At 39.2% G+C, this 23,927-nt stretch overlaps 1 protein-coding gene across 2 annotated transcripts in view; it reads left to right on the plus strand.

The window, feature by feature from the left end:
* Positions 1-23,927, plus strand: part of foxk1 (forkhead box K1) — a 143,390-nt gene that overhangs the window by 99,550 nt on the left and 19,913 nt on the right. For both annotated transcript variants that reach the window (XR_012100758.1, XM_073060653.1), the window contains exons 3-8: positions 2,785-2,941; positions 7,308-7,454; positions 9,022-9,215; positions 15,935-16,104; positions 18,290-18,559; positions 19,319-19,546. Coding sequence is in view for 1 of the 2 variants with exons in the window: in XM_073060653.1 (XP_072916754.1) it covers positions 2,785-2,941; positions 7,308-7,454; positions 9,022-9,215; positions 15,935-16,104; positions 18,290-18,559; positions 19,319-19,546 (1,166 nt within the window). In the remaining variant the exon portion in view is untranslated. The remainder of the gene's footprint in view (positions 1-2,784; positions 2,942-7,307; positions 7,455-9,021; positions 9,216-15,934; positions 16,105-18,289; positions 18,560-19,318; positions 19,547-23,927) is intronic.

Genomic DNA, 23,927 nt, shown 5'->3' on the forward strand with positions numbered 1-23,927 from the left:
GGGCATTACTGAAAGTTTGAGAAATTGATGTTCATGCCATCAGGTTGGAATATAAAGTGCTGTTCCTTCAACCTAAGTGTGGCCTCATCATGATAGTGGAGGAGGCCATGGATGGACATTTTGGTATGGGAGTGGGAAGTGGAATTAAAATAGGTGACCACTGGGAGATCTCTCTTTTTCTGGCGGACAGAGTAGGTGCTCGGTGAAGCGGTCTCCCAATCTATATCAGGTCTCATCAACATACAGGAGGCCACACCGGGAGCACCAGATGCAGTAAATGACCCCCAACAGACTTTCAGGTGAAGTGTCACCTCTCCTAGAAGGACTATTTGGGTCCCTGAATAGTGGTGAACAAGGAGGTGTAGCACTTGTTCCACTTGCAAAGATAATTGCCAGGAGGAACGAATGGATAAGGGAGTCGCGCCTGGGAGCGATCCCTGTGGAAAGCAGAAAGTGGGGGGGAAGGGGAAGATGTGGTTGGTGGTGGGATCCCATTGGAGATGGTAGAAGTTCCGGCTTCTGAATTGTCTTACTACTTATTTCTCACAAATGATAGGCAGTAAACTGGTACTGCCTGTAAAAGGTTAACCCTTGCACTCCCTTGGCTGTTGAAGGTATCAGTAGATTTCCTTCAATTGCTTTGAGAATGTGGTTCACCAACTTTCCATGGTACACCCTCTTTAAATTGTTTATTGTTCCCATATCCATTGGCTGCACCAAGGATGTTCCACAGTAGACCTTTAAATTGTTTATTGTTCCCATGTCTATCGGCTGCACCAAGGATATTGCATTGGCAGCCAGAAATTCCAGCTGGATATTTCTCAAACATTCTAAATTAGATGTGCTACACAATTGTTAACAAGCATTCATATTAGTATAGTACTTGACAGGTAAACTATCCATTCTTAGCTACTTAAAGCATCGAGGCTTAATGTTTCTCCCAATAACCAATTTATTTTTATCAATTGCTGACATGTTAGAATAACACAATACAGTTATGTGATCTATTACTTCCTTTGAACTTGATAATGTGTGTTTGTAGCAAAGAAAACCATCCAATGTGGCACGATGAAAAAGACCTGTTCATTGGCACAAAGTTTTTGAAGCAACTCAAGGAGTTTTGTAGATTTATGTTTCTGCACATATTGCATCAGCACTACTTTTCTCACCATGTGCTTTCTTGAATTTAATGTGGCTCCTACATTTCCATTGAGACAACCAGCCATCTGTAGCTTTAAAAACTTCATAACTCAGCATCTTAGCTAGCACCGCTGACTTGCTTTTTAACATGGGTCCACTGACATGCATACCGAGTCCTGTTAAATTGGAAAACCATTGATTGAGGACCTCTTCAACATCTGCATCCTTGCCTGTATGCTTTCATTTTTGGGGTGTTCCCATTTTGTAAAGTCAAAATTAAAAACTAAATTATTAAAAATCACTGCTTTTTGAATCGGTGCCCGTCAACCCAAATGGAAAACTTAATACAATTGACGTTAGTTGGAAACTGTTCGGCAACTGTCTCCTGTCCCAATTAAGGGGCATGGTGTCCCAAATTAATCTTGCTGTTTTCTCTATTAGTTTTTATTCTTGTGTTGTTCCAAATAGACTGATGGCCCAATTGACCAGAATCCACAATATTAGTGAAACATTTAGGAATGTAGGGACTAGCTTCCAAGCAAATGACAATTTTAAATTAATTGATGGTAGTTTAAGTACCAAACAGATCCGTTCTCAGCTTTGATATCTGATGTGGTTTATTGTGGCGAATTAGTGAATACATTAATATTTACAGTTGGGTGCAAAGAATTTTGCAATGGAATCATTTCCATTATTTTTGCATTGCAGGAAAAAAAACAAGTTTCAGAAAGTATATTGCACTTCATTATTACTTGAAGTGACTGTTTCTCTCCCCCCCCCCCCCCCCCCCCCCCCACTTTGTACTTAATGAAAGTCAACTGGTGCTATAGAACCTTTTGGATCTGAGGGTACTATTGTGCAGAAGGTTCTTTGGAAGTGACAAATGAGGCATAAATCTTGTAACAGTCGTTTAATTAGATGTTCATAACAAAAAAAACACTCTACTGCAAGTAAGAAAGAACTAAAGGAAGACAAAAATCTTGTCTTCACACTGAAAACTGATTCAGTCTGGACAAATAAGAGAGTTTTCTTATAAGAACAGCCTTTGAGACAACAAGGACAGTCTTGATTTACACTGCTGTGACCTTTCAGGGTTACAGATAAACTTTAAAGATACAGAGCCAAGTGTACTACAAATGACTGAAAATAACAATTGATAACAATTTAGACCTGAATCCAACAAAGCACCAGAGCAAGAGAAGGATTTTTGTCTCCTGTTTCATTCAATAAAATCATGATTAATCTGCTACCTCAACTCTACCCTACAATATTGCTTGATTCCTTTAATATTCATAAAAACTGTTCAATGATATAATGACAGAACTCTTAATGGCCAAGAGAGATATTTCATGCAATTGTTGCCTGATATTCAAGGAGACTAGTATAAAACTGTTGGACGAGGCCGAAGACCTATTTTCTATGTGATTCTGTATGAGGAAATAGGTAGTTTTGTTTGAGGAAGAAAGCATTATTAAATAGTTATTTTGCAAAAAAAAAATCTACTTGTGATAGTATGTCACCCTGAGTTCTGTTCTATTTTAACTGTTCAAAATGTTTTTTTTTCTGAAGTTTTTTTTTGCACTTATCTTAAATTTTATAAATGCAGCAGCTTTTGACCAGATTGGTTTTCTGAATTGCTTTCAGTGTTCCCAATTCCTGTCCTGTGAGCCCTCGCGGTGCCGGCTCCTCTGGATACCGTTTTGGTCGCAACATCACGAGAGACCTACAGCTAGCTGCAGCATTTGCTGAAAAGGCAGCATCCGAGCAGCAGGCCGAAACATCTGGCGGAGATAGCCCTAAGGTTTGCAAACATTTTACATGTATAAATCTCGGACCTCTTCTCATATTCTTCCCTTTTCTCTCTTTCCTAAGACAGTGACTTATGCTTCTAGAGTTTCTGGTAGCTTTTGTAATAACTATTGCATTTTACCATATGTGGTTTTAGTTAGTCTGTCGCTGTTGCTTCTGAGAAAGGATCGAAACTGCAGGTGCTAAAAATCTATAATAATGATCAGCAAATGCTCGAAACCTTCAGTGTTGGGACTCTTTGTACAGAAAGAGAGAAGAAAAGATTAGTTTGCAGTAGGAGAGAAGTTGAGAGAGGGCAAGCTATTAACAAAAGGAGTATCTCTGATATGGTTAATGGTGTGGGTAGCAGCACTTCCTAGTGTGTGTAACATCAAGTAAAGTTTATTGTCATTTAACTGCATACATGTATATAATGTATATAGAAATAAGACATAATTTCTTCAAACCAGGGTGTAAAATGCATAATACGCAATAACTTAGAAGGTAAGGTTAAAATGTAGATGAATCACAAATTGATAACAAGCTAAAGTGCATTAATATTAAATATGTAAGGTACGGAACAGATTAACCAATGACACATCGAATACAATGCGGCCGGGAGTTCAGAAGCCTAATTGCCTGGGAGAAGAAAGGTTTCTCATCCTGACCATTCTTGTTTTTATGTATCATAGTCTCCTGCCTGATAGTAAAAAGCGAAAGAGGATGCAGGATGAGTGGGTGGAATCCTTAATAACTAAGGACCCTGTGTATACAGTGCTCCTGGCAAATGTCCTCTATGGATGATAGAGAGACCCCTATGATCCTCTCAGCTGTTTTCACAGTCCTTTGTAGAGACTTCAGGTCCGGTGCTCGACTGCTCCTGTAAAACACAGTTAAGATGGAGGGGTGGGAGCCTTGCTTGCATTAATCTTAGGAAGTGGAGGCACTGCTGTACCTTCTTGTTCAGGGAGGTGATCTTAAGGGATCAGGTGAGGTCATCCGTGATGTGAACTCCCAGGAACTTGGTCACTCTCTCTACAGAGGAGTCATGTATTTGCAGAGGGGGATGGTTTGTCTTCCAGAAATCCACAGTTCTCCACTTTCAGGGTTAAGCTGTTCTTCTCACACCAATCCACCATCTGCTCCACTTCCCCTCTATACTCCGTCGTCATCGTTCTTGATAAAGCCAATCACTGTTGTGCATTCCACAGATTTGATGACACAGTTTGATCTGGGTCCTGCGACACAATCATACATCAGCAGTGTGAACAGCAGCAGGCTGAGTACATAGCCTCGGGGAGCGCCAATGTTGTAACTGGTGGGGTTGTGGGAATTGCACAGCGGGGCACACTACACAAATTGAATAATAAAACTGAATGAAAATTGCTACTACATAAATAGTCATTTCTGTTACAGACAAGAAGAGCAAGTAACCTACAGTTTGAGAATCTGGAAGGAGGCTATGTGACCAGGTGCAAGTTGATGAGGTGTTTCTTAAGCTTGCTTTGGGCCTTGTTGTAAAAGTGTTCTTTGACTGTTGAGTCTATTGTAGTCCAACATCAACAGAAACATCTTCTAGTAAGAGTTCTCACTAACAGTAATCTACAGTGGAAATTCCTTTTATTACGTCCTCCTTATCCTTCCTTTCCAAGTTGGGGGTTTGGAAGTCATTCAAACCAGTGCTTCAGCTAAAATTCAGGAGTCAGCATTATTTTTGAAATGCAGAGCTGTGTTAGTGAGTTATTCCATGTTAAGCTTCTTCCCATATTTCATCATACTTCAGTTGTTTTACGGGTAGCTCATATCAAGGGTACATCACTGTTGTATAGAATCATTACATTTGATGGTGTTCAGTTCTTTCAGAGGATTGTTGGATGTTACTGGAAAGACCAGCATTTGATGGCCATTCATAATTGCTGTTGAACTGAATGCTTTTTAGGTCACCTCTGAAGTTGTTTAAGAGTTTGCCTTGTGATTCTAAAAAATTCCAAAAAGCAATTATGGAACCAGATCATATTTTACTGATGCTTGTTTTCTCATTTCCAAAATTTAGTAAACTGATTAAATGACCTAGACGTGTAATTATCTATGCCTTCAGGCTATCATTTCCAAGCTTCTGGATATGTAATTCAGTAATGAACTCACAATATCAACTTGCCTCTAAATTTCAGTTAATTGTATTCTGAATAATATGTTAGACCTAGATTTATTTTTATTGTGTTACTAAATTAATAAAATTAAAGAAAGAATCAACACATACAAAACACTGGAGGGACTCAGCAGGTCAGGCAGCATCTATGGAGGGAAATGAACAGGTAATGTATTGGTTCAGGACTGTAAAGGAAGGAGGCAGAAGTCAGAATAAAAGGATATGAGGAGGAGCAGATCAGAAGTTGGCAGATGATAGGAGAAGGCAGTAGAGTGGAGGAGGGGAAGGGAATACTGGGAAGTTCGAGGTATTCGATAGGAAAGGCAAGGGTCTGAAGAAAGATGATTCTGATAGGAGAGGACAGTAGGCTGTGGAATAAAGAGAAGGGGGTAGGGAACCAGAGGGGGGAAGATGTGGGTAATAGGCAAGTCTTGACGGTGGGGTAAGGGGAAGACAAGGGTTTACAAGGCCACAGGACCAATAGGAAATAGGATGGGGAGGGAATAGAGGGGAGTAGTGGTTCCTGGTAGTTACAGAAATTGATGTTAATGCTGTCAGGTTGGAGAGACAGAATATGAGGCATTGCTGCTCCAGTCAGTGTCTAGCTTCAACATGGCAGTGGAGGAGCCTGTGGACCGAGTAGTTAATTTGAGAATGGGAAATATTTGGCCACCAGATTTTGGCTGTTATAGGAGACAAAGTGAAGGTGCTTGAGGAACCAGTTCCTCAATCTGCATTGGATCTCACCAGTGTAGGGGAGGCCACACCAGGGACAACACATACCATAAATTACACTGTTAGTACTGCAAGTACTGCCTGATCTGGAAGGACTTACTAGGACCCTGGATAGTGCTTAAAGAGGAGATGTAGGGGCAGTATAACATTTAGCACGTTTACAGGGATAAGTGCCTGGAGGATGATCAGTGGGGAGGGCCAAGCTGAAATCAATACCCTCTTGTGCAACTGGATCCTCTATTTTGGATTGGTAACAGCATCTCCACAATCACCATGAGAACAGGTGCTTCAAAATGCTATGTGCTCAGTCCGCTGCTCAACTTGCTTTACACCTGTGGCTGTGAGGCTAAACACAGCTCCAATACAATATTTAAGTTTGCTGTTGACACCATTGTCATTGGCCAACTGGAGAGTGATGATGAACCAGCATATAGGAGGGAGGTTGAAAATCTGACTGAAAGGTGCCAGAGGAACAGCCTCTCACTCCATGTCAGTAAGACCAAGGAGCTGTTTATTGACTTAAGGAGGAGGAAACCGGAGGTCCATTATCCAGTTCTCACCAGGGGATCGGAGGTGGAGAGGGTCAGCAATTTTAAATTCATCAGTGTCATCATTTCAGAGGACCTGTCCTGGCTCCAGCATGTAAGTGCCTTTACGAAGAAAACACAGCAACGCCTCTAGTTTCTTAGAAGTTTACAAAGATTTCAGCATGTCATCTAAAACTTTGACAAACGTCCAGTGCACTGGAGAGTATATTGATTGGTTACATCATGGCTGGTATGGAAACACCAATGTCCTTGAAAGGAAAAGCCTACAAAAAAGAGAGGATGCAGCCCAGTCCAACACACACAAACCCCTCCCCACCACCGAGTACATCCACATGAACTGCTATCAGAAGAAAGCAGCATCCTTCATCAAGGACCCACCACCGCCCCCCCCTCCCACCACCACTGTCCAGACCTTGCTCTCTTCTCACTGCTGCCATCAGGAAGAAGATACAGGGTTCTCAGGACCCACACAAGTTTCAGAAATAGTTATTACACATCAACCATCAGGCTCTTGAACCAGAGGGGATAACTCCGTCAAAGTTCAAAGTATATATATGTCACCACATACAACCATGCGATTCATTTTCTTATAGGCAATCACAGTAAATTCTACAAAGAAACACAATGGAATCAATGAAAGACTGTCCCAAATAGGACAGAGACCACCAATGTGCAAATACAAACCGATAGAGAAAAAATAAATAAATAAGCAATACATAACGAGAAACTGAGTTGTTGAGTCCTTGAAAATGAGTCCATGGTTTATGGGAACAGTTTAGTGATGGGGCGAGTGGAGTCATGGAAATCATGATCCCTGAAAATGTGCATGGTGGTGACGATGGCATCTTGTTAAATAGCATCTGCGCTCTCATCTCTCTTAATTGAAAATAACAATGTTTTGTTTCAGTCTGACCATAATCAGTTTTTATTGTATTTGTTTTGTGCAGGATGATTCAAAGCCCCCCTACTCCTACGCACAGCTGATTGTGCAAGCCATATCATCTGCTCAAGATAAACAATTAACACTAAGCGGTATCTATGCACACATCACAAAGCATTACCCTTACTACAGGACAGCTGACAAAGGATGGCAGGTGGGTGTACTCACTGGGGTAGAAAATTACAAGTGAGGGTAAATCATTTCTTAATACAACTTGATCATCCTATGAGTGATGTTAAAAGATTCCTCCAGATTAGCCAAACTTCGGAATTGTCTAATTAGCTGCTAAGTCATCTTTAAATTACGGTAATTAAAATGTAGCACTGGGGATCAAAAGTAGGACAGAGATCATGACTGCTTGAATTGTGAGGCAGTTGTTGAAAAAGGTGTGAGCTATTGCTACTATATATATATAAAAATTTCAATGAATAAGGGAAGTTTGCTGAGTTTCATACTAAACTCGGAAAATTTAAAGTTAATTCTGAATTGAGCCCTTGGAGCTTTTAACAAGAAGACATCATTCTACCTATCTAGGTATTACAATGTGCTGATCACTGAGATAGAGGGAGAGTGTTAACTGCTGCCAAGAAACAAACATGCCTCTCTTATCAGGAATCTTACTTCTGTCTTGAAGCCTGCAAGAATGGAACATAGGAATGCAAAACTAAATTTAAAAGTTTTCAAAATACTTTTTTGATTTAATGCTTAAAATATTTCTTAGCAATCATAGACTGAGTAAAAAATGTGAGATTCTCAGAAATTGTGTTTCTTTGACAGTTTTTAGCTGAATTCTCAGTGATGGATTAAAAATTCTTTTGGTATCTATTTGCTATTTCTAAGACATACAAAATGTGCCTTGTGGCAAACATTTTAGAACATGACCAAATTATTCAGCATATATAAAACTAAGATTATTTCTGAATAAAAGGGTTGAAATATTTTTAAAAGGATAAACTAAAATTATATGGATAAAGGTAACAAATCTCAAAAACTTAAGATTCCAATCATCAGGTGAAGTAATAGAACATCTAAGATTTTTGGCATTGCTTTGTGATCAGACAACTATGCAGACATCCACAAGTATGTATAGATTACATACTTGACTATTTTGAATAGTCCTTTCAAATGTTTAATTATGTGCACCCAAGAGAAACTACAGTAACATGGAGAAGCCATGTGCATATCTAATATCTTTTTACAGTGCAAATTGTGATAGGAGCAAGGCAGGATATGTGTTTGAAATGAGTTGTAGCAGTCATTCAGTATGTGAGCTTAATGAAAAGCTGCACTTCAGAAGTAGTCTATACAATGGATGCATATTCTACTTCAAATGTCAAAAGGATATGACAATGCGCTACAGGAAATTCTATTAATAAATTGTTCTTAATGTGTGCCCTACCATGTGATGCATGTTTAGAAATTAAATATATACCTAAAAAAGAAATGTTTGTAGGGCAGTGGACAAAGAACAGGGAACGGGATTCATTGGATATTGGCTTGCAGTGGCTTGACACTGATAGGCCTATTTTTATGCTGTTTGATCTGTTAAATTTCTTGACTAGGAAGTTAAATTGTCTTGTGATTACCTACGCATACAACTAAAATTTCTGTTAATTGAGCTGGATGTGATCTTGAGTTCTTGTGCTCTGTTCAGTTAATTGGTGTGCATATTTAATTGCGGTTAAACATTCTGTATTCTTAATTTTTCCTTGCTGAGACAGAATTCAATTCGGCACAACCTTTCTTTAAATCGGTACTTCATCAAAGTACCACGGTCACAGGAAGAACCCGGCAAAGGGTCGTTTTGGAGAATTGACCCATCATCAGAGATAAAATTAGTGGAGCAGGCATTCCGAAAACGCAGGCAGAGAGGAGTGTCTTGTTTTAGGACGCCTTTTGGACCCATCTCATCCAGGTTGGAAGCCATACCATTTTGCATTTTGAGTGTTATGGACATAATGTTGATTTTAAAGTGTGAAATACTTTTGAATAAGTTCACAGTATGTCTTGAACAATTCTGATTTTATATGTTAAAAAAAAAATTGATTAGTGCTGGGGTTGACTATTTTGAATAGTCCTTTCAAATTAATTATGTGCACCCAAGAGAAACTACGGTAACATGGAGAGGCCATGTGCATACCTATATCTTTTTACAGTGCAAATTGTGATAGGAGCAAGATCGAGCTGAGGAATGCTTTGGTATAAAGATAGACTTGACTGTACAGGAAACCTGTAGAAAATACTGCAGCTTCTCCAATGCACATAACCTGTTTTGTAGCAGATGCAAATATCAATGCTTTATTATTTGGAATACTCTTCCAAAATTCTCAGCTGCTGAGGGATAGATAATCCCAAATGCATTGTGGTATCTCCAATAATCCCAAATGCTCTCGTAAAAGGACAAAACATGGTGCAGTGGTGCTGACAATTTTTGCCTTCTTTTTCCCTTGTGCTGTCCTCTGGCTGTGTGCAGAGCTGAGTAAGTGTTTTCCCTTGTTCCTACTGTAATTATTACTGTATTGATTTTTTCACTGAACACCACTGTGAAGGATGTGATTGTTTTACCCATCTCATTGAAAGTGTGAAAGAGCAGGTTGGATAGATAAGGATGTTGTACAGTTGTGTTTATGCTTATTCTCATTTGAAAGCAAGGCTTCAGTTCTCTTTGATTGGCATCTCTTCCAATTGAAGCAGAAATAACTATTTCAGCCAAACTCCGAGATAATCATGTGATTAGTTTGACATTTTAACATAATATTGAGACAGTTGATTGTTGGAGGTGTCATACTTCATGATGTACATGTAATTGTTACGCATCCTTCGTTTTCTGGCCTGTGCCTGGTAAAAGTGATACTAGTACTGAAATGTAGATTTTCATTTAACTTGTATTCTTTTTGGTGCATTCTAGCTCTTTTTGTAGCTTCTTTCTTGCTGCCTTGATTCTTCAGTTGGCTCAAGATGTATTGATTCTAACGACATATAAATAGATTCCAGTTTCATTAATTTGGATGTAAAATTGTTGTTGGTCTCCAATCTTGTTCTAGTTCACTGTTGTTGCCCTGTACTTGTCTGGAAATAGAAGAAAAATCAAAGGAGATTGTTAGTAGAACATGACTTCAGTTACCTTACGCCTGGAAGTAGAACATTAGTGCAAAGCTGTAGTACATATGCTATTGTTTTGCTGTTCCTAGGCAAGACTGCCGGCAGTAGACGATCACATTCATGGCCCATTGTACTTTAAAAATTTTTGAGGATTGTAATTTTGCGTTTCTTGCAGCAGAAAATTTAAATAGGAGCTCAACATTTAATAAAAAGAAAGGATTCATGGTTATGTATATTTTGCCCTGCCATAATTATATATGTACTGTTACTAAAGATGTGCTTTAAAAGCTAATACTGACTCCGCTAATTTTTCAGTTCCCTTCTTGGCTTGAGTAGCGTGCCAGAATAAAATGATCGATGGGTCAATGTTTAGATTGCAGAAAGAAATGCAATTTTAAATCTGATAAACCAATTTTGTTCTTTACAAGTTACTTGTTTCCCTTTTCCATTTTGATGAACTGATCCCCATCATAAATAATATACCATTGAAATTCTCCTTGTTGATAAAAGACTTTGTTTTGTTTTCTTCTAGCTTACCAGAAATTCTATTTTTTTGGACAGTTGTTCAAATATTTTGTCTAATCAAATTTCTATGAGATAGTGATGATGTTAGTTTCATCTGGAAAATTCTTCTTCGCATCTTCATTATTAGCACAAAATTAATACCTGTTTATTGCAATAATTTTGTCCAACATTTTTAACATGCTTGGGGGCAATCTTCAGAACTCTATCACTAAAGAATGATGGATTAGGAGTCTGTGTCTGCAGATTTTCCGAAAGAAGTCCAAGTGTGTAAATAGATACTAAATAGGGGGTGGGTACCAAAGCAGGAAAAAAAAATCAACAAACAGTTTAGTATTTCTGTCAAGCTTTGACCTGGATCTCTGCTTACTCTATGAGTAGCCGTGGTTGTTAGTTATTGTATTTTTAGAATGTACATCGATTGATAATTATCAGTTTGTAATGCTGCTAGCCACAGGAGGATGGGATTACATGTTTTTTGTGTCATGGGTTCCAATATTTTGAATGAATGAAAACCCTCAAGTAACTTAGTTTATTTTTGTTATTGCTGTCAGTGCATACAATCTCTACATTTCTAATTGTATTCTTGAGATTAGAGCTTTTAAGGGGAGACCTAAATGAACTAGTTATGACAATTAATGATTAATAGATAAAAATTGACATTTCCCTTGATGCAAATCTGGAGCAAGGAAATGTAATCTTAAATTTAGGCAGAACTTTTCAGGCATGATGCCAGGATTTTTTTTAGGAGATATGCCGGAATAATATTTAACAAAAGTATATTTTAGCTGTGGATTAAATGAAAACTTTAAACCCAATTTAACTGATTAATTCTATTGGAACTATATACAGAAGATCATATTCTGGATCCTGTGTTCTGTCTTTACCCCCACTACTTCAAATAAGTAAATTCAAGCAACACACAAGATGGTGGAGGAACTCAGCAGGCCAGGTAGCATCTATGGAAAAGAGTACAGTGGAAGTTTCAGGCCGAGAGCCTTTGGCAGGACTGGAGGAAAAAATGCTGAGGAGTAGAGTTAAAAGGTGGGAGGAGGGGAGAGAAACACAAGGTGATAGGTGAAACTTGAAGTGGGGGGGGGGATGAAGTAAAGAGCTGGGAAGTTGACTGGTGAAAGAGACAGAAGACCATGGAAGAAAGAAAAACGGGGAGAAGCACCAGTGGGAGGCAATGGACAGACAAGGAGATATGGTGAGAGAGGGAAAAGGGGATGGGAGATGTTGAAGGGGAGGGGAGTTTGGGCCATTACTGGAAGTTGGAGAGATTGATGTTCATGCCATCAGGTTGGAGGCTACCTAGATGGGGTATAAGGTGTTGTTCCTCCAACCTGTGTGTAACCTCATCATAGCAGTAGAGGAGGCCATGGATAGACGTATGGGAATGGGACTTGGAACTAAAATGAGTGGCCTCAGGGGTATCCCTTTTTTTTCTGGCAGACGTAACCCCATTCTGACTGGAGTTTTACTTCTCCAGTCCTGCCAAAGGGTCTCAGTCCGAAACATCGACTGTACTCCTTTTCATAGATGTGGCCTGGCCTGCTGACTTCCTCCAGCATTGTATGTGTGTGGCTTGGATTTCCAGCATCTGCAGATTTTTCTTTTGTTTCTAAATAAATTCAAGGCTCAGTTTGTCTTCAATTAAAAAAGAGCCAGTTGGAGAACAAGACTGATCGTAAATTATGGGGTTCAGTATTTTTATGGCATTTTAGAAGAATTAATATCCTGAAAGCTAGACCCTTGCATTCCTGGTGTGGAGTTCCAGTGTAGTTAGAGAGAATTGTATTTCAAGCATTGACAAAAACCAGCACTGTTAAATCCATAAACTTGCCCATATCTCCACCACTCAAATACTGAATTGTATAATTTAGAGCATTGGTAAAATAGGAACTATTTTGTAAAATAGGCATGGTAGTGTAGTGGTTAGAGAATCACTTTACAGTGCAGACGATCACCAGTCGGGTTTAATTCCAACTGCCAGTAAAAGAGGTAGTATGTTTTCCCCACGACTGCATGGGTTTCAACGTGTCACTGCTTTCCTCCCACATTCCAAAGACATTTGGGTTAGGTTAGTAAGTTGAGGGCATGCAGAATTATGGTGATACTTAACGGGCTGTAGAGCACAATCCTCAATCCTTACTGATTCAATTTGACACAAAATGACACATTTCACTGTATTGAAGTTTCAATGTACATCTGAAAAATAAAAAAGCTAACCTTTAATTTTTAACTCTAAATTTGTTCAACAGATTATTTTTATAGTTATGTTGTCGGGGGAAATCATCTTCTACCTTAAATCATTTGATTCCTCTCAAGCTTTAGATTTAACTTTGTGATATGATTATTTTTAGATTACTTTTGCATCCTTGAGAATTGTAGCTTCAGTTTTGTAACAGGAGACCCAAGTTAGGTTCCCATACTGCACCTCTCATTATCAGCAATCGTCCTCAAATGTAATGGGAAGTTTCTTCTACACTCCTCATTGAACAAGAATAGATGATCTGTATTATGCCAGAATTCTAGTTATGAAAAGAAATAATGCATCACAATCAGGAGGTGATACAAATGCTCCATCTCAGCTGCCACCAAACATAGATGACATAGAGCATACGAAAGCTATCCCACAGGAATTGGTGTGAAAAAATAAGTAAATAAATGCTTGTTAACACCAGAAGAGCTATATAAAGTGAACAGTTGTTCTCTGTACTGTACCCACTGCTTTGCATTCATTTACTTCGACAGATGTTACTTCTCAGTTATTGTGTCTACTGAATCAAGACATGTCTGACCTTGTGAAAAATTAAGGATATGTGCATATATATTTCCTTTCTGTTTTAAAATGTTTGAACATATTTTAGCACAGTGTTACTGTCAGCAATGCACCTGTATGCTGTAATGATCTATTTCAGTGCTGATTCCAGGAGTACATTCGTTCTTAGGAGCACATTCTAACTGGTAAGCAGGCTGATCGTCTACTAAATAATTTAGTAAATCTATTTAGTCCAGACAGAATAGTTCTTGATGGTCTATCAAATTTCTGACATTATTGTTCTCCTATTATGGTGTCCAGCTTTGGCCCTGATTTGTCCAGCCCAGTTCACACCAGGTTCCATCATGTTCATCGTCGTCATTTAACTCATCTCACTCTTGACCTGTTCCTCTATTTTACTTTATCTTATCATTAGTTCTCCACTTTGGTGGTTGGTGCTATTTTGATACCTCTTGTTGCCACATATTCTTTCTGTTTCCTTTGAAAATGTCTCACATTTATTTTTTCTCTTCTGCTGCACTGCCCTCACTGCTCTCCTGTTGTAAACTTGCCTCGTGGTTCATCTTCACTCTTCTATATATCTTCAAACATTTTTATTTCTGTCACACTCTGCTTCCATAATTGCATCCATCAGATTTCTTTAAATTTCAATGCTCTGATTGTTATTATTCTTTTGTACTTGGTTCATTGAGTTAGTTGCAATAGTGTATTTTCAATCTGTACTTGATTAAACCTTAGTTTGATTTGAAATTCTCTGAGCCATTCTACTCTCAAAAATGTACTTAAAAAGCTTATAACATCAAAGATAAATGTTGCATTTCTAGTGCAAGGGTATTCACTTCACTAGTAACCACAGTTATCTACATTAACACTTAATGGCGGTGAACCAAGCTCCAATGCAATTGATTTGTTGAAACTTTCCCTCATAAATAATTCATGGTTTGTAAAGGAAAATCACAATACTGGTGCTCCCCCCCCCCCCCCTTTCAAAGGTAGAGCGTTCCTATGAAACCTTTCTTAAGCTGAAACGACGTAAGGCGAAGAACCATTAATTTATATGGGGAAAATTTTTGTAAAAGCAAAAATCCTCTTTGTAATGCGAAAACAGGTTACTAATGTAGGTATTTTGTAAAAGCGAAGTGGCGTAAAGCAGGGGACACCTGTATCTCAATCAAGATTTACAAAAGATGTTCATTAGATTACCAACTTTTTCCAATTTATATTATTCTACTCTGTGATCTTGATGCCTAAAGAAGAAAGTTTCAATGTGTTGTGGCTTAAGCATGTTGAATCAGTGAAGTTAATGAACTTTGTAGTGAATCAACCATGTGTTTTTGCTAGTAAAAACCAAATGAATTGACTCACTTTTTACATTCAGGTTTGTGATTCTTTCTACCATTGCATTCCTCAGAGATCAATTGTAAGAAATTAATTTTTAATATTAGTATTTTGGTATACTCCAGCAAGAGGTTAAATTTCCTAAAATCTCTTGTGCATGCAGAGTCTTGTTCAATACAATGATTTGAGTACCAAAACTGGCCCTCCATGTGCCTATTTTGAGATGCTTACAATTCTCAAGGAGCCATATAGATAAATACAAAATGTGCTGTGGAATAGTTATCAAAATTTGTAGTTAGTTCAAGTTATCATTGTCAATATTATGAAGTATCAAGCTGTATTTTAAAGATTATTTCTCCTAATGCAGTCACCTGGTTTTAAATCATAGTAATTAGAGTTGCCATGGTGTTTTGAAAAGCAATGCTCATCATTCAATAAAAATAGACATTTTGCCAGTGTTTGATATTTTTCAATTAGTTCTCCAGGTGTGTAAAATAATATCAATTTGGTAGAACGTCAGGGTGCTTTTATTTTCCCATTGGATATTATTTACTTTCTTCCAAACTCATTGCTTTCCATGGACATTTACTTTATGAGGTATTGATAATATTTTCAGGTACAGATTTAGTGGCCTTGTCTTTTGAAATTAAATGCTACTATCTGTGTGGATGTCTCGTCAAGCATTTACAAGAAATTCACACAAATTCAATGCATAAAGTAACTACTGTGTGAAAAGACACAAATGACAAAGCTCAGAGACTTTTTTCTCATTACAGCTATCAAAAAGATAAACTCTGGGTGCACATTCATCCAGATAGAATCTCTTATGGAAGCATACCTGTGTTATATAAAGTGATCATTATATAAACTATATTTTAATATTTCAGGAGTGCCCCTGCATCTCCTAGCCACCCAGGACTTCTTTCTCCTCATTCAAGTGGGTTGCAGACACCTGAATGCTTGTCTCGTGAAGGGTCGCCTGTCTCACATGACCATGATTTCACAAGTTCCAAACTGGCATCAGTGCCAGAGGTCCGTTACTCTCAAAGTGCACCAGGTAACTATTCCTCTTTACATCAGCCCTTGGGGATCTGCCGCATTAAATTTTTTATTTGATTGCATAACCCAGAGCACAATTTCACACACTTAAACTCTTTCATTTGTTAGACATTAGGTTTAAATGTCCATTGTACACTTTATATTTTATTCTTTTCTTGTTTTTTTAAAAAATTTCTCTTCCCTTTTATTTCATTATGTTTTATTTAGAGATACAGCGCGGAAGAGGCCGTTTTGGTCCAACAAGCCGCACCACCCACAACTCGCCCTATTTAACAGTAGCTTAATCACAGAACAATTTACAATGACCAATTAACATACTAACTGGTGTGCCTTTGGACTGTGGGAAGAAACCAGAGCACCCAGAGAAGCCAACACAGTTCATGTGGTAGAACACACAAACTCCTTACAGACAGCACTGGGACTGAACTCCAAACTCCAGAATGTCCTTGGCTGTAATAGCAGCACAACTGTGGCACCCCATTCAGATTCCATATACTGGATGGTTTTACTGCTCAGGGATTGCAATTTGATTCCATGTTGGGAAATAGTTACACTCCACCCACTCTCCCCAGCCATCAGTGTTCAAACAAAATCTATGGTCTAAATGTCTGCCTCTCAAATAAATTATGAATAGTATACTGGACATACTGGGAATCAGAGGTGATTATTTCAAATTAATCCACTATTTAATTGGAATAAATTCCAATTTATCCAGGAAGAAATATTGGGAAAGCTATCTTAATAATACAGAGCCTGCGAAGGATCAGAAGAGCAATTGAACAGTTGGTGGTCATTCTGCCTATTTCGATGCTAATGATTTTATATTAAAAATGTGTAAATGCAGAAGAAATTTCATGTTAGATAAGATAGCTAGGTACCATATTGATCTAAATGAAATTACAGTGTCATAGTAGCATTACAGGTGCACAGATGTACAAATATTAGAAGAGAAGTATGAAAGAATAAAAAAAGTTACCACAAACAGTCTAACAGGTGGGTGTCATCCCTTCCCCAGCTGTAGGTTGACTCATTATAGAGCCTATTGCCCAAGAGTAAGAATGACCTCATATAGTGCTCTTTGGAGCAGTGCAGTTGTCTTAGTCTTTTACTAAAAGTGCTCCTCTTTTCAGCCAAGGTGGCATGCAGAGGGTGAAAAACAATTCTCCAGAATTGCCAGGATTTTCCATAGGGTCCTTTGTTCTACCACAGCCTCTAGTGTGTCTGGTTTAACTCCTTTAACAGAGCCAGCCTTTCTAATCAGTTTATTAAGCCTGTTGGCATCACCCATGTTGATGTCATTGCTCCAGCACACCACCACATAGAAGATTGTACTGGTGAAAACAAACTGGTAGAACATGTGAAGGAGAGACCTACATACTCCTCAGGAAGTAGAGGTGACTCTGGCCCTTCTTGTACACAGCCTCTGTTGGTGCTGCACTCAAGTCTGTCATTCAGGTGCACCCCCAGGTACTTGTAGGTCCTCACCATCAATAGTAACAAGTTTGGTCTTCCTGGAGTCCATCACCATCTTACTGATGTTGAGCTATAGATGATTCATCTTGCACCATTTGACAAAGTCCTCCACCAGGGCCCTGTGTTCATCCTCCCGTCCTTTTTTTATACATCCAACTACTGCTGAGTCATCGAGGGAATTTTTGCAGGTGACGTGACTCAGGTTGTATCTGAAGTCCAAGGTATACAGGGTAAACAGGAAGGGAGCCAGTTTGGTCCCCTGTGGGGCCCCAGAGCTGCTTATAACCATGCCTGACACACAGCTCTGAAGTCGTACGAACTGTGGTCTACCAGTCAGGTAGTCCAAGATACAATGGAAGTGCCAGCCAGCATTGAACAGAGCTTCCCCCCCCCCCCCCCCCCCCCCAGCAATAATGGCTGTATAGTATTGATGACACTTGAGAAATCAAAAAACGTGATCCTGCCCTGCTTATCCAGTAGGCTCTGTTCAGCAAGTAGATGACAGCATCGATGACTCCAGTGTGCTCCTATAAGTACTAACTGATTCTGAGAAGATTAAAGTGTTCCTTTTTAAAATGAAAGTAAGGAAAAAAAGTAAATGGTTAAATATTTTGCGTTGTAGAACAATAAGGGAAATTATTTCTATGGCTATAACATAAATGTTCTGTAGCATGTGAAAATGTTAAATCTGATGGCATTTTGTTTCCTAGGTTCCCCAGTTAGTGGTCAGCCCGTTATAATGGCAGTTCCCCCCCAGCCACCTGGTGTTGTAACAAAATCTGTGGCCTATATGCCTGCTTCTCTAATAACTTCCCAACAGTCTTCTGGACATGCCATTCACGTGCTTCAGCAGGCTCCTACTGTAACCATGGTGAGAGTGGTAACAACGTCAGCTAACTCCTCAAATGGCTATATTCTAACCGGTCCGAGCCATGTTGGAAGTGGACAGATTAGACAAGATGGTTCCAATGACCAGAAAGGTGATTATTTATGGATTTGGTTTACATAAACACAGCCTTTAATGTTTGTTTGCCAAAACTGCTTGTTCATAAAATAACATTTTAAACTTCCATTTACTTGACAAAAATCCTATGCGCTAACATCTGTCATGTAACATTATTATGCCAGTGATGGCAGTGTAGTATCCAATTTTGAATTGCATGATCCTCAGCCTGTACTCAATGAAATTATCCTGTAAAATCAGGTGAAATCCATGATATATACAGAAAATGCACATCAAAACAGAGAGGCCAAAGAACTACATGAATTATCTGACTTGATTGTGATTATTACAAAAAGAAATGCAACTTGCCATCCCTCTGCATGATGTCAGATGAGGGGAAAGATGTTAAAATGGAGGGCTATGCAGGTGGGAAGCATTAGATTGATCTTTTGGGTTAAAAGGTCAGCACAGTATCATGGGCTGAAAGCACATGTGTTCAATGTTATTCCTGCTCTACCCTCGGCGCCTGCTAAATTACTTGGTAGCACTCATGTTTTCACTGATCACTCACTAATGTAATATCCATCCCTGTCTTAATATTCAAAATTTTGACCATCTTCACAGAAGCAATTCCATACTCTTAACATGTAGATTCGTCAATATATGCCATATTCATTTGGTATTAAATCAGTCTGTCTTATCGTCAGATTCACTATTTTACCTCATAATGTGAATGCAAGATATATATTGAAGACTGTGGATGAAAATAGATTTTCTACTTGAACTGTGTTTACAGGAGTCCTAGATGACAAATCCCTTATGACTTTTACTAATGTACCTTCTGGCAGTCGGGTCATTCAGACAGTTAGCAGCCAGATGTCACAACCTGTACCTGGACAGATGGTCACCATCTTGCAACAAGCACCAGCAGCTTCCATGGGGCAGCATCAACTTCCAGTAAAAACAGTAACTCAAAATGGCAAACATGCTGTTCCTGTGACAAGCCTTCAAGGAAATACTTACAGTAGGTGCTTTTAGTCAATTGCTATATATGATGTTTATAACATAAATAGAATATTCCTGATCAGCAAGGTTTTGAGTATCGGAGGTCATGTCTGATGAATGTTTTAGAGTTTTTCCAAGAGGTAACTAAGGGGATAGATGAAGGTTGGGCAGTAGGTGTTGTCCAGATGGACTTTAGAAAGGTCTTTGACATTGTCCCGCATAGCAGGCTGATCTGGAAGGTTAGGAGTCAAGGGAAGCTAGCAAGGTAGATGCAGAATTGGCTTGAGGATAAGAAGCAGAGAGTGATGGTTGAAGGTTGATTCTCCAGTTGGAGGCCTGTAACTAGTGGGTGCAACAGCAATCAGTGTAAGGACCTTTGTTTATCATGTAAGTAAATTTCTTGGGTATGAACATACATGGCATGATTAGCAAGTTTACTTCAGATACTAAGTAAGGGGTCTTTTTGATAGTGAGCAGGCTATAAATTGCAAAGACATCTTGATCGGTTAGGGAGATGGACTAAGAAATGGCAAATGGATTTCAATTTAGATAAGCCTGAAATTACGCATTTTGGACAGTTAAGCCAGAATAGGATTTATGCAGTGAATGGCAGGTAACTAAGGGGATAGATGAATGTTATGGAAAAAAGGAGGAAAGCAGCCCTGCAAGCAGACAGGGTGTGAAGATGGTGTTTAGCATCTTGGCCTTCATCAGTCAGGGCATCGAGTTTACGAGTTGAGATATTATATTGCAGTACTTGTATAAGAAGGGAGAGATTTAAAAGGGACTTGAGAGGTAATTTGTTTATACAGATGAACTCCCTTTCTTCCTGGATGCCTCAGGAAACAGCTTGTTAGCCCTCGCTGGCAGTCTGCTAACACAGCGGCGAGAAACCCACCTTTCTCCTGCCTTGTACATCTAGAGTGTACACACTCTGGTCTTGCCAAATCTATGAGATTGGGATGTTTCCCCTACACAAGCCCCAGTTTGTGTGAATGCTGTGTGATATTCTGCCTTGTTACAGCTCGTTGGCAGGAAATAACAGACCGCACAGTGCATATAATTAAAGGAAATATGTTTATGAATATTAACTAAAGAGTTAGTAAAGACCGCTTCTCTCCAGAACTTCTCCATCTCCTGTCGAACAAAGACAAAGGCTCACACCAGTGTAAGGCACAAAAAAAAACCCGCTTCCCAGCCTTCTCTCCTGATTAGATGGCCCACATTTCCCAATCACCTGTCACCTCTAACAATAACCCAAGCACTGCTTCTACAGAAAGACTATTACATGAACTACCCTACAACATTGGCAATGAAACCTTTATCTCTGTTACTCTCTTACACTCTTCCCCCCCCCCCCCCCCCACCACACCATAAACCATGTCCTCATGACCTCGAGATAATTTATCACCCCTTCAGGAATAACACAAAATTTCAAAGGAATTTTGTGATGTCAAGACCTCTGATCCATGTGTAAATGGCAGTGGCTTGTCTCATTAAGGGGAAAGGCGCAACACTATGTTCCCCTCGGTGCACATAGGCCAGCCTATCTGGGCGTTTCCTGACTCTGAGACCTCCTTACCCCATCATGTACTACTTCAGTTTCAGACACTCTCTGGGATCTTTCTTATCTATATGGGGAGGCCTCTCCCTGTCTGTTACTCTTGCCTCCCGATGACTCTGGTCCCGCTGTCACTTGGCTGCGCTTGACTTCATCCCCAGAACAAAGACAAAGGCTCATACCGGTATCAGGCACAAAAAAACCCCACTTCCCCAGTTTCTCTCCTGATTGGATGGGCCACATTCCTAAGCACCCATTATCTCTAACAATAACCCAAACACTGCTTCTACAGAAAAGCCAGCACATGAACTACCCTACAACATTAGCAGTGAAACTTTTACCAGGGCATTATACAGAGGATAATGAGTACTCAGATTAAGATGCCAAAAGAAGTTGTTGAGTCAGGTACAACTGCAACATTAAAGAGGCAATGGACAATAGGTGCAGGAGTAGGCCATTCAGCCTTTTGAGCCAGCGCCACATTTGGATAGGTAGATGGAGGAGAGTGGCTTGGAGAGTTACGGCCAAATACAGGGAAATGGGATGAGCAGAAGGGATGCTATGGTCAGCATAGACCACTTGGATAAAGGACCTGTTTACATTCTGTTATTATTTGCTGACTCTAATATATTTTGTACTTAATTGTAGCTGATCAAGGCAATGCAATTGCAGCAATTTTTTAATTTACAAGAGGAGTACCTTTTTGGAAGATGCTTTGTTAAATGTAATTTTGTAAATCAAAAAGAACAAGTGAAATGCATTGTGGAAATTGCAGTACAATGTGTTCCTATGCATGGAGAGTAGTGTGCCATTTGTTATTGCAAAAGAAAATTCATGTGGCTAATTTATATTCCAAAAAATTGTCAATAAAATTAGTAAATCAAATGTTTGTAAATTGAGGAGTACCTGTATGTACAAGTAAAGAATTTTGCTTCTTTGGTAACAACAAAACTAAAGTAGGCAGTAATTCTTCATCAATGATTACTACATTAATGGTTTTTCTTTTAAATTACAAAGAATACTGTTACAAGAAGCTTATACAACTAGGTTTCAGATGTCTTACAAAATAGTTGCCCTTGAAGTAGACACTGTTGGCCCTAGCAGCCTTCCAGTATCTATTAAAACAAGATGCTGCTTTACATGAGTGAATGGATAACAAGACTAATGATATTTTTTGGGCATTGTTGTGCCCAAGTTGGATAATCAAGATCCAGGGGGAAGCATGCTGTTCCAGCTATATTATATACCTTTCAGTGAGCTTCCCTGTGGGGATTGTTTTCATTCTTTCCCTCTCACTTGGCTCAGAACCAACACCCAGCTTTAGTGCCTTTGTGTCACCTCCCAACTCATCTGCAGTGGTGCTAGAAAGTTTATGAACCCTGTAGAATTTTCTCTTCTGTATAAATATGACCTAAAATGTGATCAGATCTTCACATAAGTCCTAAAACTAGATAAAGAGAACCCAATTAAGTAAATAACATAAACATTATACTTGTTCATTTATTCATTGAGAAAAATGATCCAATATTACATGTATTTGTTGGAAAAAGTATGTGAACCTTTGCTTTCAATAACTGGTGTAAACCCCCTTGTACAGCAATACTTCAACCAAACATTTCCAGTAACTGTTGATCGGTCTTGCACATTAGCTTGAGGAATTTTAGGCCATTCCTCCTTACAAAATTGCTTCAACTCTGGGATGTTGGTGGGCTTCCTTGAATGAACTGCTTACTTCAGATCCTTCCACAACATTTCTATAGGATTACGGTCAGGACTTTGACTCGGTCATTCCAAAACACTTTTTTTTCTTTTTAAACCATTCTGTTGCTGATTTACTCATGTCGTTTGGAACATTGTTTTGTTGCATTATCCAACTTCTGTTAAGCTTCAGGTGATGGACTTGCTACCCTGACATTCTCCGGTAAGATGTCTTGGATACGATTTTGAATTCATTGTTCCCTTAATGATTGTAAGCTGTTCAGGCCCTGAGGCAGCAAAGCAGCCCCAAACCATAATGCTCCTTCCACCATGCTTCACAGTTGGAATGAGGTTTTGGTGTTGGTGTGCAGTGCCGTTTTCCCTCCAACATAGCAATGTGCATTTCTGCCAGAAAGTTCAACTTTTGTCTCATCTGTCCACAGAACATTGTCCCAGAAGCGTTGTAGAACATCCAGGTGGTCTTTTGTAAGCTTGAGGCATGCAGACATTTTTTTAAGAGAGCAGTGGTTTCCTTCGTGGTGTCCTTCTATGAACAGCATTGTTGTTCAGTGGTTATCTTATAGAGGACACATGAACAGAGACTTTAGCAAGTTATAGAGATTTCTGAAGGTCTTTTGCTGTTACCCTTGGTATCTTCAGCATTATACGTTGCACTCTTGGTGTGATCTTTGCAGGATGCCCACTCCTTGGGAGAATAGCAACAGTACAGAGTTTCCTCCGTTTCTCTTACTGTGGACTGATGAACACTCAGGTCTTTAGAAATACTTTTGTAGCCTTTTCTGGCTTGATGCATCTCTTCAATTCTGCTAAGATCCTCTGAATGTTGTTTTGATCAAGGCAGGGTGCACATAAACAGATCTTTGCACAAGAGCGATTGAATTCGTACTGTAATTTGAGAGGGAGAAGCATAAGTAACATGTATCTGTATTGCAATGGAATAAAGGGAATTACAGAGGCATTAGAGAGGAGCTTGCCCAGGTGGATTGGAGGGGGTTACTGGTGGGGATGTCGGCAGAACAGAGGGTGACTGAAGTTTCTGGGAATAGTTCACAAGGCACAGGGATAGAAATGCCCCACAGAAGAAGTTGTTCTCAAACGGCAGGTGTTGGCAACTGTGGCT

This window comes from Hemitrygon akajei, chromosome 11 (genome assembly GCF_048418815.1).
Source record: "Hemitrygon akajei chromosome 11, sHemAka1.3, whole genome shotgun sequence".
NCBI lineage: Eukaryota > Metazoa > Chordata > Chondrichthyes > Myliobatiformes > Dasyatidae > Hemitrygon > Hemitrygon akajei.